This window comes from Vidua chalybeata, chromosome 1 (genome assembly GCF_026979565.1).
Source record: "Vidua chalybeata isolate OUT-0048 chromosome 1, bVidCha1 merged haplotype, whole genome shotgun sequence".
Classification (NCBI taxonomy): Eukaryota; Metazoa; Chordata; class Aves; order Passeriformes; family Viduidae; genus Vidua; species Vidua chalybeata.
In genome coordinates, this window is record NC_071530.1 from 545,124 (window position 1) to 560,625 (window position 15,502).

A 15,502-nucleotide genomic window follows, 5' to 3' on the forward strand; every position below is an offset into this window, starting at 1 on the left:
GCCCGTGTGCACCCGGTAGTGCGTCACCAGGTTGCCCTTCTGGTTGAAGCGGCGGCCGCAGACGCCGCAGGTGAAGGGCCGCTCACCTGTGTGGATGCGCTGGTGGGTGGCCAGGTTGGTTTTGAGGCTGAAGCGCTTGCCGCAGGTGTCGCAGCGGAAGGGGCCGCGCCCGCCGGGGCCGTGCCCGTGCCGCGGCAGCCGCTCGCACTGCGCCAGGCCCCGCCCGCACTCGGGGCACGGCCAGGGCCGGCCCTCGCCCGCCCGCGCCGGGGGGGACCCGGGGGGCTGCTCGGCGCCCGGCTCCGCGGGGGGAGCGCCGGGGCACGGCTTGTGCCCCGCGTGGCTCTTCTGGTGGGCGACGAGGGCGAGCCAGAGCCCGAAGCTGTTCCCGCACTGATTGCAGATGAAGGGCTTTTCCGGGGAGAGCACGGCTTCCCCCGGCCCCGGCTGCGCCCCCAGGGGCCCCAGGACGGGGGGGGCCGGGGGCAAAGGGCGCGGCGGGCGCCTCGGGGGGCCGCAGCAGGGGCACCTTGGGGCAGAAGCCGTCGCCGCAGTGGGCGCAGGGGAAGGGGGGCTCGCCCGGGGGCGGGGGGGGGAAGCCCTTCTCGGGGCACGGGAACAGCTCGGCGCCCTCGGGGAGCTTCGGGGCGGGCGGGAGTGGGGCAAAGGGGGCGGGGTCCTGCGGGGCGGGCGCGGGGGGCAGCAGGGCGGGCGCGGCCCCGAAGGGCGCGGCGGGGGCCGGGCCGCGCGCGGGGCAGCGGCGCTGGCGGGGGATGTGCGTCTTCTGGTGGGCCTTGAGGGACACCTTGTCCTTGAAGCACTTGTGGCACTGGGCGCAGGGGAAGGGGCGCAGGTCGGTGTGGGTGCTCTGGTGTGTGACCAGGTTGGTTTTCTGGGTGAAGCGCTTGCCGCACTGGGCGCAGGCGAAGGGCCGCTCACCTGTGTGCACCCGGTAGTGCGTCACCAGGTTGGTTTTCTGGTTGAAGCTGCGGCCGCACAGGAAGCAGGAGAAGGGCCGCTCGCCCGTGTGGATGCGCCGGTGCGTGATGAGGTTGGGCTTCTGCCGGAAGCTCTTCCCGCACTCGGGGCACACGAAGGGCGCGTCCTCGGGGCAGCCCCGCGCCGGCGCCCGCGCCCGCGCCTTGCCCTCCTCGGGGTGGGCGCCGTGGATGCGCTGGTGCGCCAGCAGGTTGGCCTTCTGCGAGAAGCTCTTGCCGCACTGGGCGCAGGGGAAGGGCCGCTCGCCCGTGTGCACGCGCCGGTGCGTCAGCAGGTTGGGCCGCTGGCTGAAGCTCTTGCCACAGTCCCCGCAGCGGAACGGCTTCTCCCCGGTGTGGATGCGCTCGTGCGTCACCAGGCTCTGCTTCTGCCGGAAGCCCTTCCCGCACTGGGCGCAGCGGAAGGGGCCGGGGACGCCCCCCTGGGCCCCCCAGCAGCCGGCGCGGGGGGCAGGGGGGTCCCGGGGGGGCTCGGGGCCGCGCTGCCCGCCGGGGAACCAGCGGCCGGAGCTGCCGCCCGCGGCCGGAAACAGCTCCAGGGAGCCGGCGCCAATCCCGGGCTTCTCCTCGGGTTCCACCTTGCTCACCTGCCCGGGCTCCACTGCACCGGAGAGACCCCGGTGTTATCCCGGATCCCGGAGAATCCCAGGCTGTCCCGAGTGGGGAGGACCCGGGCCCAGCCCCTCCCTTCCTTGTGGGCCCCTCACTGCTGAACCACGGGCACCTGGGACACCCCAAAGGGCCTCAACTCCCCAAAGCCTCTCCTGGCGCGTGACACCCCAAACGCCCCAGTTTGTGACACTCAGGTCCAAAATGGTCCGAACTGGCTCAGAATGGCAAAAAACTAGTCTAAAATGGCCAAAACTGGCTCTCAAAACTGGCCCACAACAGCCACGAACTGGCTCAGAATTGCCATAAACTGGTCATAAATGGCTGTGAACTGGCACAGAAAGGCCCCAAAATGGCTGAAAACTGGCCCAAAATGGCTGAAAAAGGCCTTTAAACTGGCCCTGAGTGGCTCAGAAGAGCCCTCAACTGGCCCCAAAAACTTCTAAACTGGCTCAGAATGCCCCCGAAGAATCCCAGCCCGTCTTTTCCCCTGAGCCCCCCAATCCCACTGCTCCCCCAGTCCCACAGGTCCCGACTCACCAGCGCAGGGGCTGCCCAGGGCCTTGGACTCCTCCGGGCCCGTCCGCGCGGCTCCGAACGGCTCCTCCGGCGGCTTCATCCCGAACAAACCCCCCGGCTTAAAGAACCGGTACCCTGGGGGAACACGGGGCACCGGGAGAGCTGGGACGGAGCTGCTCCCGGGAGAGCCGGGCTCTGGCACCGCTCCTCGAGAAGCGGGCTCCAGGTGAGCTGGGCCGGAGCCATCCTGGGCTCCGGCGTCTCCCCGCAGCCTCTCCCATCGCCGGGAATCCCCGGAACGCTTTCATCGTCCCGCTTCAAAGCCCCCACAAAAATGCACCGAGCTCTGTGCAGAAAATCCCACCCCACCCCAGGGTGTCCCCCCCTCCCCTCACCTGTGCAGGGATCCGAGGGGATCTCGGCGCCGACGGCATCCAGCTGGGATCCGGCCCGCGGCGGCGCCGGGCTCAGCCGGGAATACGGCAGCAGATCCAGGGCGTGGGCGGGCTGGGGAGGGGGCAGCGGCTCAGAGGCATTTTGGGGCCATTTGGGTCATTTTGGGATGTCTGGGGACCTTTCCCTGGGTTTGGCCACAGGCCAAGGACAGGCATCGTGCCCCTGTTCCTGCATCCCAGATATCCCATCCGCCCTTGCTCCAGGACGGAGCCCACATCCCCGCTCCCCCAAACCAGACCCCCGCCCCCCCAAACCCGATCCCTACTTCCCCAGCAGATCCCTCCTCCCCAAACAAGATCCTTGTTCCCCCACAACAGAATGCCCCACCCTGCTCCTCCAGACCAGATCCCTGACCCCCAAACCGGGTCCCTGTCCCGCCCCCCTTTTCCAGCTCCTTTTCCAGCCAGGACCCGCACCGAGGGAAAACCTTTCCCGAAGAGCCAGTCCCGCTTTTCCGGGGACACGGAACCCCCCCAAGTCCCCCGCGCCCCCCCGGATCCCTCTCGTGTCCCCACGCCGCCCGAGCCCGGTGGAGGCAGAGCCGGGGGGGTGGGGCCCCCCCCCGCGCTGCGGGACTTCCCAATGCGCGGATTTCCCGGAAAAACTCTTGGGGGGGGGGGGGGGCTCCAGGGGCTGAGGGAAAAAATCATCGGAAAAGCCCCCGGCCGCGGGAATCCCCCCAGCCCTGGGGGGGGTGGAGGAGCGGGGGATCCCCCCGGGAGTTCCCCCGGAATCCCCCGCGTACCTGGGGCGCTCCCCCCGCCGACATCGCTGCCCCGGGCCCTTCCCGGCCCCTCCCGGTCTCCTCGAGGGCTCTTTCCCAGCCGCTTCCCGGCTCTTTCCCGGCCGCTGCCCAGCCTTTTCCTGGTCTCCTTCCGCCACCGAGTCCCTCAAATGGCCGCGGCGGGGTCCTGGGAGAGCGGGAGAGCCGGAACGTGAGCGGGAGCGGGAACGGGAGCGGGAACGGGAGCGGGGATGGGGCGGGAAGGACAGCGGGAACCAGGCCGGAGGAGCGCGGCAGTCCCGGAGCGGCTCCGGCGGCCTCGGCCCCCCCGTCCTCCTCCTCCTCCTCCTCCTCCCCCCGGAATTTGGGGTGCGGAAGGCGCCGAGCGGGGCCGGATCCGGCTGTGAACGGCGAGAGCTGGGGAGCGCTGGGAGTTGTAGTTCGGGATGGGATGGGATGGGATGGGATGGGATGGGATGGGATGGGATGGGATGGGAGCGGCAGCCGGGAGCGGGGAATGGCCCCGGCACGGCACCGGCCTGTCCAGCCGGGAACGGCCCCGGGAGCCGGGAACGGCCGCGGTACAGCAACGCCTGGAGAACCGGGAATAGCCCCGGGAGCCGGGAACGACCCGGGAATTGGGAATAGCCCCGGGAGCCGGGAACGGCCCCGGGAATTGGGAATAGCCCCGGGAGCCGGGAACGGCCGCGGTACAGCAACGCCTGGAGAACCGGGAATAGCCCCGGGAGCCGGGAACGGCCCCGGGAGTTGGGAATAGCCCCGGGAGCCGGGAACAGCCCCGGCACAGCCCCGCCTTGGCAGTCAGGAATAGCCCTGGGGCTCGGGAGGAGCCCTGGCGTGGAATCACCGCATCAGCCGGGAACAGCCCCGGGAGCCGGGAACGGCCCCGGGAGCCGGGAACAGCCCCGGGAGCCGGGAACAGCCCCGGGGCCGGCGGGCCGGGCTCCCCCGGCGCTCGGGGATCCCGGCTGTCCCCGGTACCGGCCGAGCCTCGGGGGGGTTCGGAGTGCCCCCCCCGCGCGCCCCAGCACCGGCTCCCTCCTGCGGAAGCCCCGGACCCGCCGCCGCCACGGGCGTCCCCCCTGGAGACTCCAACAGCTCCTGGCACCCCCAAGCACAGCCTGAGACCCCCCCGGGCCCCCCCAGACTCGCCCCGGCACCCCGAGCCCCGCCGAGCCCCCGGCCCCCCCCCGGGCCACGTGACCGCGCCCCCGGGACCCTCCCGGGGAAACTCACGGGCGGCCGCTGCCCCGCGGCGCGGTGACGTCACGCGCCCGGTGACGTCAGCGCGTCGGTGACGTCATGGCGTCCGCTTCGGCCGCGTCCGGCCGCGCCCCGTTCCGGGTCGGGGGGCGGGGCCCGAGGGCAGCGCCCCCTGTCGGCGCCGCGGGACAGCGCAGCCGCGAGGGGATGGGAGGGGCCGGAGAGACCCCGCCCTCCCAGCGCCCCCCAGTGTCCCCTGGTGTCCCCCAGTGCCCCCCACTGTCCCTTCGTGTCCCCCACTACAGCCCCAGTGTCCCCCAGTGTCCTGCAGTGTCCTGCAGTACAGCCCCAGTGTCCCCTAGTGTCCCCCACTGTCCCTTAGTGTCCCCCAGCGTCCCCCCAGTGTCCCCCAATGTCCCTTAGTGTCCCCCAGTGCCCCCCAGTGTCCCTTAGTGTCCCCCAGTACAGCCCCAGTGTCCCCAGTGCCCCCCAGTGCCCCCCAGAGCTCCCCAGTGTCGCCCAGTGTCCCCCAGTACAGCCCCAGTGCCTCCCAGTGACTCCCCCAGAGCCCACAGTGCTCCCGCACTGCATCCCCGGGCCAGCCGCGGCTCCCGGTGCTGCCCGGTGCTCCCCGGTGTCCCCCGTGTCCCCGGTGCTCCCCGGTGTCCCCCACACCTGCGGATGCCGCCCGCCCCGCCATCCCCCGGCCTCCGGCACCTCGCTCCCCCCGCTCCCGGGAGGGGACACCCGGACAAGGACAGCCGGGAAGAGCGGCGGGCTGTTCCCAGGCTCTGGAGCGCATTCCCGGGGGGCAGAGCTCATTCCTGGCTGTTCCGGGGGGCCGGAGTCATTCCCGGGGGACAGGAGTTTGTTCCTGTGGGCAGGATGCCATTCCCGGTGGGACGTGACAACACTGCGGTGGGCAGGAGCCGTTCCCGGGGCAGGATCCCATCCCTGAGGGCGGGATGTCACTCCCGGTGGGACATGAAGCCATCCCTGGGGGACTGGCGGCTGTTCCCAGGAGCAGGAGCCCGTTCCCGGAGGCTGGAGTTTGCTCCCAGAGGACTGAAGCCCATTCCCGAGGGACTGCAGCCTGTTCCCAAGGGACTGCAGCCCATTCCCGGGCGTTGGAGCCCATTCCCGGGGATCTGAGGCTGTTCCCGAGGGACAGGAGCCCATTCCCGGAGGACAGGAGCCCATTCCCGGGGGCAGGAGCCCATTCCCGGGGACAGGAGCCCGTTCCCGGTGGCAGGAGCCCATTCCCGGTGGCAGGAGCCCGTTCCCGGGGACAGGAGCCCGTTCCCGAGGGCAGGAGCCCATTCCCGGGGACAGGAGCCCGTTCCCGGTGGCAGGAGCCCGTTCCCGGTGGCAGGAGCACATTCCCGGTGGCAGGAGCCCGTTCCCGGTGATAGGAGCCCGTTCCCGGGGACAGGAGCACATTCCCGGGGACTGCAGCCCATTCCCGGTGGCAGGAGCCCGTTCCCGGGGGGAGGAGCCCATTCCCGGTGGCAGGAGCCCGTTCCCGGGGACAGGAGCCCGTTCCCGGAGGACTGCAGCCCGTTCCCGGTGGCAGGAGCACATTCCCGGGGACTGCAGCCCATTCCCGGGGGCAGGAGCCCGTTCCCGGTGGCAGGAGCCCGTTCCCGGGGACTGCAGCCCGTTCCCGGGGGCAGGAGCCCGTTCCCGGGGACTGCAGCCCGTTCCCGGGGGCAGGAGCCCGTTCCCGGGGACTGCAGCCCGTTCCCGGGGGCAGGAGCCCGTTCCCGGGGACTGCAGCCCGTTCCCGGGGGCAGGAGCCGTTCGCGGGGCCGCAGGGTGTTCCCGGGGCAGGATGGCATTCCCCGCAGCCCGTGACGCCATTCCCGGGGTCTCTCCCCGATCCCAGACCAGCCCAGCCCCTCCTCCCGCGCCCCGCGGGGTGGGGGGGGTCACCCGCGGGGCCGTCCCGGGGGCGGATTTGGGGGCAGATCCCAGGAAATCGGCTCATGCCAGCCCGACGCCAGCGGCCCGTGGATCCGTGAGGCCGTTCCCGGCGGGATGAGGCTCCCGGTGTCCCTGTGGCTGCCGCTGGCCCTGGGGGTGGCCGCGGTGGCCGCGGAGGCCGCGGGCCAGTCCCCGCTCCAGCGGCGCGTGGTGCGGGATGTGCTGGAATATTTCCACGGGCGCAGCAACGTGCATTTCCTCTTCAAGGAGCGGGAGGTGGACGGGGTCACCGAGCGGGTGAGTAACGGGATTCGGCACCGGGAGCCGCGACCCGGGCTCCGGGATGGCCACGGGAATGGGGAGGGGGCTCGGGGAGGGGGCTCGGCTCCCAGGGGGAGTGGGGAGGGGGACGGAGAGTCCGGAGGGAGCAGCGGTGGAAGGGGATGAGCAGGGATTGGGATTGGGATTGGGATTAGGGTTTGGGGTCCAGAATGGCCACGAGAACAGGGAGGGGGTCAGGGTGGGTGTCCTGGAGGGAGCAGGGGTGAACGGGGTCCTCGAGCATGGGAGCAACAGGATTCGGGATTGGGGATTCGGGGTTCGGGATCTGGGATGACCGTGGGAATGGGGAGGGGACTGGGGTGTCCCAGAAGAAACAGAGAGAGGCTCGAGGAGGGGATTGGGGTGTCCCAGAGGGAATGGGAGATGGACAGGATCATCGAGCAGGTGTGCTTGGGATTTGGGATTCGGGGTTCAGGACTGGGATCCGGGATGGCCACAGGAATGGGGAGGGGGTCGGGTGTCCCAAAGGGAATAGGCGGGCGCCGGGGTGTCCCGGGGTGCTCCGGGACCGGCCCTGCTGGCCGGGCTGAGCTCGGTTATTCATTAACAGATCCGAGCTGATCCCGGTGCCCCCAGAGCCGGGTCCATCCCGGGGTGCCCCTGGACACTGTCCCGTGTCTGGGAAGGGCCAGGACTCCAGGAACCCCCACTTTGGTCCACTTGCCCATCCTGGAGCCACCCTGGGGTCATTCCTGAGGGTTTCCAGGATTCAGGATCCCTCCCAGGGTTCAGGGTCCCTCCTGGGATTTGGGGTTCCTATGGGAGCTTTGGGGTCCCTCTCAGGGGTTGGCATCTGTGGGGTTCAGGGTGTCCCCCAGGATTTGGGGTTGCTCTGCGGGCGCTCGGGTCACTCCTGGGGTTCGGGGTCTCGCCGGGGGCTGTATTCCCCGGGAATCTGTGGGGTTTGGGAGTCGCTCTGGAGGCTGGGATCCCTCCGGGGAGTCCGGGCCCTGGCACGCCCCGCCGCCCCCGCTCCTGCAGGAGGACCCTTCGGGGACGTTCGTGCAGCTCCGCCTGGGCCTGGCTCAGACGACGTGCCGGAAGCGAGCGCCGCAGCGGCACTGCCGCGTGCTGGAGAACCGGGTGAGGGGACCCTGGGGACAGGTCTGGGGTGTCCCTCCTCCCCGGGGGCACATGGGGCGTCCCTTTTCCCCTGGGGCACATGGGGGCGTCCCTTTTCCCCTGGGGAAACATCCCAGGCTGTTCCCATCTCCCTTGGGCACATCCTGGAGTGTTGTCCCCTCGCTCAGGACACTTTCCAAGCTGTCCCTCTCCCTTGGGCCACATCCCCACTCCCTTGGGGCCTATCCTGGGGTGTCCCCTCTCCCTTGGGCCACATCCCATTCCCTCCATAGGGCCCCATCCTTGAATGTGCTTCATCCCTTGGGCTGGTCCCTGGGTGTCCCCTCATCCCTTGGGGCCCACCCCTGGGTTTTCCACACGCCTTGGGCCCCATCCCAGGGGTCCCACAGCCCCTCAGCCTCCCACAGACCCCCCGTCCCCCCACCGTGCTGCTGCGGGTGCCAGGGTGGGGCAGAGGGGACGGTGGTCAGTGCCAGAGGGTCCCCAGGGCTCCCGGGGGTGACATCCCCACCGTGTCCCCAGAGGAAGCCGACCTGCCTGGCCTGCTACAAGTTCGACACCAGTGATGTCCCCAAGGTGCTGGACAAGTACCACAACTGCGGCCCCAGCCACCACCTGGCGGTCAAGGTGAGTGCCCCCAGTGCCCCCGGTGTCCCCCCTGTGTCCCCACCCGGTGCCAGCCCCTGCTGTGCCCGCAGGAGATCCGGCAGCGGGATGAAGCCGAGTGCCGGGCGGTGGAGGAGGCCGGGAAAGGGGGGGACACGCCGTACCTGCCCGGAATGTTCGCCTTCTCCCGGGGGCTGCCAGCCTAGGTGGGTACGGGGACACCCCTGGGGACACCCCGGGATGGGGACACAGGGATCCCATCGCAGCCCCCACTCCGTGTCCCCTTTCCAGGCACCACGGCACCGATGGACGCTGCCCCGGCGGTCCCGGCCTGCCCCGCTTGTCACCCCCCAGCCCCGTGTGACCAAGGAGGGTCCCGGACGTGTCCCCCGCTCCCGCCTGTCCCCGCTCCCCAGTAAACCCAGCGCTGGCTCCGCTCCCACGGCTCTTATTCCCGCCTGGCACCACCCGCGTCATCCCCCTGCTGCCCCCAGGGACGAGAGACGGGGACACGGTGGGTGGGGAGTGGGCTCCATGTCACCACTGCCTGTGTCACCTCTTGTCACCTCTTGTCCTGCCCGGGGGGGAAAGACAGGGACACGATGGGTGCGGGCTGAGCAGTGAGAGACCCCTGAGGCCGCAGGACAGAGGGGCACAGGAGGGTGGGACATGTTTAATGCACAGTGCCACCACGTCCCCTGTCCCCGCCATGTCCCAAAGCCGAGGCTGGGCTCCCCACGGCTCCCCTGGTGCTCCCTGGGGATCCTGTGCCGGGCTGGGGTGGCTCTGGGGGTACCCAGGCTCCAGTGTGGGGGTCCCACGGCTCAGAGGAGGAAGGAGACAGGTTGGTGGCGGCTCTGGGGGTCTCACGGTGACAGTGTGGCCTCTGGGGCTTTTCCTGGATCCGTTTCTGGGCTGCCGTGGCCAAGAAAATGAAGCTGGGCAGGGGTGGCACTGAGGGGCTCCTAGACCTGTTTTTGGGGTCCCACAGTTGGGAAGATGAAGGAGCTGGACTCGTGATGGCTCTGGGGGTATCCCAGCCCTGGTTTTGCGGTCCCACAGGCTGGTGTGGCTCTGGGGGTTCTCCTGGCCCCGTTCTCGGGGTCCTGTGGCTCAGATGACGGTGGCTTTGGCCTGCGGTGTCTTTGGGGGGCTCTCCCTTCCCATCTTTGGGGTGCCACAGCTCAGACAACGCAGGCTCCAGGCCGCGGCGCCTTTGGGGGGGTTCTCCCGGCCGCGCCGTGGTCTCTCCCGGCCCGCCGGCGCTCAGAAGCCGAAGTCGCCGTGGTGGCGGCGGCCGAGCGCGCGCTGGGCCTGGGCGATGGAGTCGTCGGCGCGGCGGCCGAGCTCGCGGCACTCGCGCAGGGCCTGGCCCAGCTGCCGCGTGGCCTCCTCCAGCACGGCGCTGCGGCGCGCGGGCCGCGCCTCCCAGAAGCCGGCCTGCACCCAGGGCTGCGGCGGCTCCGCGGGCGCGGCGGCGGCGGGCGCGTCCTCGCCGTCCAGCGCGGCGTCCAGCTCGCGGCACAGGCGGAAGAGCTCGCTGCCGCGGCCGGCCACGCGCTGCCCGTCGATGGCCTTGAGGCCGGGCAGCATGGCGGCCAGCGCGGCGCGGTAGGCGGGCGCGGCGCACAGCGGGTTGCCCAGGTTGCCCAGCGGGTCCCGCAGGCGCAGGCTCTCCAGGTGCCGCAGGCCCTGCAGGCAGCGCAGCTGGCGCAGGCTGCGCAGGCGGTTCCCGGCCAGGTTGAGCTGGCGCAGGCTGTGGCAGCCGCGCAGCGGCTCCACGCTGGCCACGCGGTTGCCCGCCAGGTTGAGCACGGCCAGGGCGCGCAGCGCGGCCAGCGGCGCCAGCCCCGCGATGGCGTTGCCGGACAGGTCCAGCCACTCCAGGTTGGAGCAGTCGGCCAGGCAGCCCAGGTGGGCGATGCCGCGGCCGCGCAGCCGCAGCAGCAGGATGGACTCCAGCGAGAACTCGCCCGTGGTGGCCTTGAGCAGCGCCGGCGTCACCCGCACCCCGGAGCCTTCATCCTCCTCCTCCGCCTCCTCCTCCTCCTCCTCCGATGGCTCCGACACCTCCGGCTCCGGCGCCTCCTCCCCGCGCCCTTCCATCCCTGCGGGGAGGTCCTGGGGGGGACAAAGGGGTCGTGGCGGCACCGGGGACCCCCCGGGGCGGCCCGTGGGGTGCCCTGGGGTGCGGGGACACTGCGGAGTGCGGGTGGGGCACGGGGACACACAGGGCACACGTGTCACGGGGGTGAGGAGCACAAGGTGTGGGGCGCAGCTGGGGGTGTCACCTCCGCCTCCCCACGCCCCTCCATCCCGTGGGGGGTCCTGAGCAGGGAAAGGGGCTGCGGGTGCCACTGGGGAACGGCTCTGGACGCACACGCTGGCTGTGGGGTGGCCTGGGGTGCGGGGACACGTGTGGGAAACATCTGGGGGTGTCTTGGGGGTGCGGGGACACGCGTAGGACCCAAAGGGCATCGGCGTGGCCAGGGGACACGCGGGGGTCATGTCTGGGGGGAACCTGGGGTACAGGGACAGAGCCCATGGGGAGCCCAAACACCCCCCAGACCCACCGTGTTCCATCCCCCGGTGCCCCCAGGCCTCCCCATTCGGTGCCCCCGTTACATCCCCAGAGCTCCGGAACGCAGCCCCCGACCCCACAGCCCCCCCCGTTCCCTCCCCCGCTGCTCCCAGACCCTTCCGTTGCCCCCCCCGGTGCCCCCGTGACCCCCTCCGGAGCCCCTCCATTCCAGCCGCCCCTCCCCTGCCCCCGAAGCCCCCCAGGTCCCCCCAAATTCCCCAAATCCCCGCTTCCCCCCCCCAACTCTCACCGCACGGCGGCTCCCGGCGGCCCCCGAGGCCCCGCCCCCCGTTGCCATGGGGACGAGACCCCGCCCCCGTTGCTATGGGGAAGATGTTCCTCCCACCACGAGGCCACGCCCCTACCGCGCCCCCTCGTTTAGCCACTCCCCCTCTCCCGGGCCGCGCCCCCGGCCCGCGATTCCCGGGAAATTCCATAAAAACGGCTTTATTGGCACTTCGCTCCGCTGGCTCCCGGCCTGGCGTCCCCCCGTGTCCCTCACCGGGGGCTTTCCAGCGCCTCCGGCCACACCGCTCCGGCCACACCGCTCCGCAGCCGGTGGCAGAACGGGCCGGGATCCTGTGGGATGCTGTGGGATCCCCCTGCCGGGGCCCCCGGTACATCCCGGTGCTCAGGATGCGGCTCCGGTGCATCCTGGCGCCTTCCGGCACATCCCAGGGCTGAGGGGTCACCACCGGCGCCGCTGCGGGCACGGGCACATCCAGCACTCCCCGGCGCAGGGAGCCAGGGATGCAGCACCGGCAGCCGCTGGGGAACCCGGCACTTCCCAGTGCTCAGGATGTGCCACCGGCAGCCGCTGGGTCCCCCGGCACATCCCGGTGCCAGGACTCGCCGCCGGCAGCCATCAGGGCCCGTGGCACCTCCCAGCACATCCTGACACCGCAGTGCCAAGGATCCGCCATCGGCACCCACCGGAGCCCCCGGCACCTCCGGCGTTCAGGGGCAGAGGGTGGGGGGCTCTGGCCAGCTCAGCTGGGACCCAGTGACGCCGGTGCCAGTGGCAGCGGTGGCTGCGCCCATCCCCGCATCCCCGGTGGTGGCCGTGCCCGTGCCCACCCCCGGTGCCGGTGCCGTGGGTGCGCTCGTGGCGCTCCAGGTGGGTTTTGCGGGTGAAGCCCCGGCCGCAGCGGGCGCAGTGGTGGGGCCGCAGCCCCGTGTGCACGGCCTGGTGCCGGCCCAGGTTGGTCTTGGAGCTGAAGCGGCGGCCGCAGCGGGCGCAGGCGTGGGGCCGGGTGCCCGAGTGCACCAGCAGGTGCCGCGCCAGGTGCGCCTTGCGCCCGAAGCCGCGCCCGCACTGTGGGCAGGTGAAGGGGCGCTGGGCAGGGGGCACCTGCGGGGGGTCCTGGGCGCAGTCCTGGCCGCTTTTGGCACCGGGCACCTGTGGCCGGTGCTGGTGGTCCTGGGCACTGGGCACTTGCGGGGGCTGCAGGAGGGGCGGGGGGTCCTGGGCGCGGCCGTGGCTGCAGTTGGCACCGGGCACCTGTGACAGGAGCTGGGGGTCCTGCACGAAGGGGCGCTCGGCCGTGGGCACCTGCGGGGGGTCCTGGGGGTCCTGGGCGCAGCCCTGGCCGCTTTTGGCACTGGGCACCTGTGGCCGGTGCTGGTGGTCCTGGGCTCCGGGCTCCTGTGGGGGCTGCAGGGGCTGCTGGGGGTCCTGGGCACAGCCGAGGGCTTGGTTCTCCAGGTGCTGCCACAGGTGCGGCGACGAGTTCTGCTTCCAGGTGCGGCTGGTCCCGCACTGGGAGCAAATGAGCAGCTTCTCCTCGGCAGGGACCTCCCCGTCCCCGTCCCGCTGCTCGTCCAGGTGTCCATTCCCAGCTCCCGGCACCGGTCCCGTGTGCAGCCCCAGCTGCGACGCCGGGTTCTCCTTCCAGGTGAGGCTGACCTCGCAGCCCGGGCAGGGCAGCGCCTTCTCCTCGGCAGGGCCGCGCCCGTCCCCGTGCCCGTCGCGGCGTCCGTGCCCCGGCGCGGGGTCCCCGTGCAGGCGCAGGTGCCGCAGGAGGTGCTGGCGGTGGGCGAAGCGGCGGGCGCAGCGCGGGCAGGGGTGCGGGCGCTCGCCGGTGTGCGTGCGCAGGTGCCGGTCCAGGTGGGTTTTCTTGCGGAAGCGGCGGGCGCAGCGCGGGCAGGGGTAGGGCCGCTCGCCGGTGTGCGTGCGCAGGTGGGAGCGCAGGTGGATGCGCTGCCGGAAGCGGCGGCCGCAGTGCGGGCAGGGGAAGGGCCGCTCGCCCGTGTGCACCCGCAGGTGCCGCGTCAGGTGCGCCTTCTTCCCAAAGGCCTTCCCGCACTGCGGGCAGCAGAAGGGCCGCGGGCCGGGCTGCGGGCAGCGCCCAGACCCGGCGGGGCCGGGGCTCGTCCCCGCGCCCGCGCCGATCCCGAAGGCGATCCCGAGGCCGTCCAGGCGCGGCTCCGGCCCCCAGCCCGGCAGCGCCCCGTATCCCAGCTCCTCCGGGCACGGCTCCTCCGCTTTGCAGGCGCCGGCGAGCCCCGGTGTCCCCGCGGGGTCCGGGGGGAAGGCGCCGGGCAGGGGCTGCGGAGCCAGCGGGGCCCCGGCTCCGGCTGCGGCTGCCCAGGCCTCGGCCTCGTCCTCCTCCTCCACCTTCACCTTCCGCACCAGCCACTGCCCTGCAGGGACACGGGAGGGGACGTGCCAACGCCAGGGTGTCCCGGCACAGCCACCGGGACACGGGAACTGTCACCCAAGGACACGGAGCTGCCGCTGGCACCGGACACGGTGACCATCGAGGCCAACGGCACCAGAGACGTGGTGACCGTCACTTCAAGGACCTGGCACAGACGCTGGCCCTGGGGACACGGTGACCATCCCCCAAGGAGCCAGCGCTGCCACCAGGCCCAGGACAGGGTGACAGTGACCGCGTGGCCCCAGCGTTCGCGGCCTGGCACGGCCGGTGTGACTGTCCCTCACCTGAGTCGTGGAGCTCTGGGTCCCCTGGATCATCCCTGTCGTCCTCGGGGGTCACCTCCGCCTTGGGGACCACCAGCCATGCTGGGGGGACAAAGAGGCACAGACCGGTCCCTCCCCAGCTCAGGGGTGGCCTCGATCCCCCCGGGACCCCGCGGGCCCCACCCGAGCTCCCCCCCCGGAATCCCCCAGTCCCCACCTGAGCCGGTGCATTCCGGTGCTTCCATCTCCTCCGGCTCCGTCCTGGCCACGGGGGGACCTGCGGGGGGGAAGGGGGCACGGGGTGAGACCCCCCCCCAGACCCGAGCTAGGGACCCCCTGCACACCGGAGGGTTCGGGATCCCCGGGACCCCCGGGCACGTACCCAGGGCACGGTGGGGGCAGACACTCTCCTGCCTGGTGGGTCCGGGGGGGTCTGGAGGGGTTCAGGGGGAGTCCAGGGGGGATTCAGGGGGGTCAGGCAGGGGTCGCAGGGATCCGGGGGGTCTCGTGGGATTCTTTGGGGCTCTGGGGTGGTCCGCGGGGTTACCGTGGAGTGGCGTCCCCGTCCTGGTCCGCCAGGAGCTCACGGTCACCTCACCCCCGTTCTCCGTCCCCCCTGGGCCCCCCCCCGTACCCCCACCCAAGCCCCTTTCGCACCCCCAGCCCCCTCAGTCCCCCTTCGTCCCCCCACAAGCCGTTTTTGTTCCCCCGCTGCCCCCTCCGTGCCCCCTTTCCCGTCCCCGCCCTCCCATCCTGCCCCTCCCCGCCGGTCCCCCCGCCCTTCCTGCCCCTCCCGAGCGCGATCCCGGTCGCGGTCCCGGTCGCGATCCCGGTCCGGTCCCGGTCCCGCCCGTACCCGCGGCCTCACGGCTGCCCCGGCCGCACCGGCTCCGCCGCCGCCGCCACCGCGCCCCGCCCCCCGCGGTGGCCGCCGGTCCCCCCGCCCCGCCGGGACCGCCCCCCCCGTGTCCGCCCCCCCCGTGTCCCCCCCGTGTCCCCGCCGTGTCCCCAGTCCCCCACCCCAGTGCCGTGCCGGGTGTCCCTCCTGGGGGGACACGGACACGGGCACGGCTGGGTCGGGGACAGCATGGCGGGGGGGCACGGGGACACGGACAGGGACATGGGGACACCGGGGGGACTTGGGGACACTCAGGGAGAGTGACACATGGGGAGAACAGTGGGCAAGGACACGGGGTAGAAACGGGGACACGGGGGGGACACGGGGGGGAACACGGGGGGGACATGGAGGGGACACGGGGGGGACACGGGGGGGACGGGGAGGGACACGGGGGGGACATGGAGGGGACACGGGGGGGACACGGGGGGGACGGGGAGGGACACGGGGGGGACACGGGGGGGGACACGGGGGGGGACATGGAGGGGACACGGGAGAGCGCAGGAGCGGGCTGTGGGGGGGCAGGGGGCTGGGAGGGCACAGGAGACACGAGGGGACACGGGACAGGGACGCGGAGGCATGGGGGGGGGTACAGGGGACACAAACAGGACACAAGGGG

At 72.1% G+C, this 15,502-nt stretch overlaps 3 protein-coding genes across 3 annotated transcripts; 1 reads left to right on the forward strand and 2 right to left on the reverse strand.

Annotated features, from left to right (window-relative positions):
- On the reverse strand, positions 1-14,573 carry LOC128784915 (zinc finger protein 84-like). Its single transcript, XM_053936827.1, has 5 exons — positions 14,371-14,573; positions 14,206-14,265; positions 14,010-14,090; positions 12,151-13,708; positions 1-1,412 (listed from the first exon to the last, which is right to left on the reverse strand). Exons 2-5 carry the CDS (start codon positions 14,231-14,233, stop codon positions 83-85), a joined length of 2,997 nt encoding a protein of 998 aa, XP_053792802.1. The 5' UTR covers positions 14,234-14,265; positions 14,371-14,573; the 3' UTR covers positions 1-82.
- On the forward strand, positions 6,494-8,921 carry RARRES2 (retinoic acid receptor responder 2). The gene is made up of 5 exons (XM_053936802.1): positions 6,494-6,750; positions 7,777-7,878; positions 8,401-8,505; positions 8,577-8,690; positions 8,776-8,921. The coding sequence occupies exons 1-4, from the start codon at positions 6,568-6,570 to the stop codon at positions 8,688-8,690; spliced, it is 504 nt and encodes a 167-aa protein (XP_053792777.1). The 5' UTR covers positions 6,494-6,567; the 3' UTR covers positions 8,776-8,921.
- Positions 9,138-11,473, reverse strand: LRRC61 (leucine rich repeat containing 61). Its single transcript, XM_053936761.1, has 2 exons — positions 11,316-11,473; positions 9,138-10,605 (listed from the first exon to the last, which is right to left on the reverse strand). The coding sequence occupies exons 1-2, from the start codon at positions 11,361-11,363 to the stop codon at positions 9,751-9,753; spliced, it is 903 nt and encodes a 300-aa protein (XP_053792736.1). The 5' UTR covers positions 11,364-11,473; the 3' UTR covers positions 9,138-9,750.
- Positions 14,574-15,502: the final 929 nt, after the last annotated feature.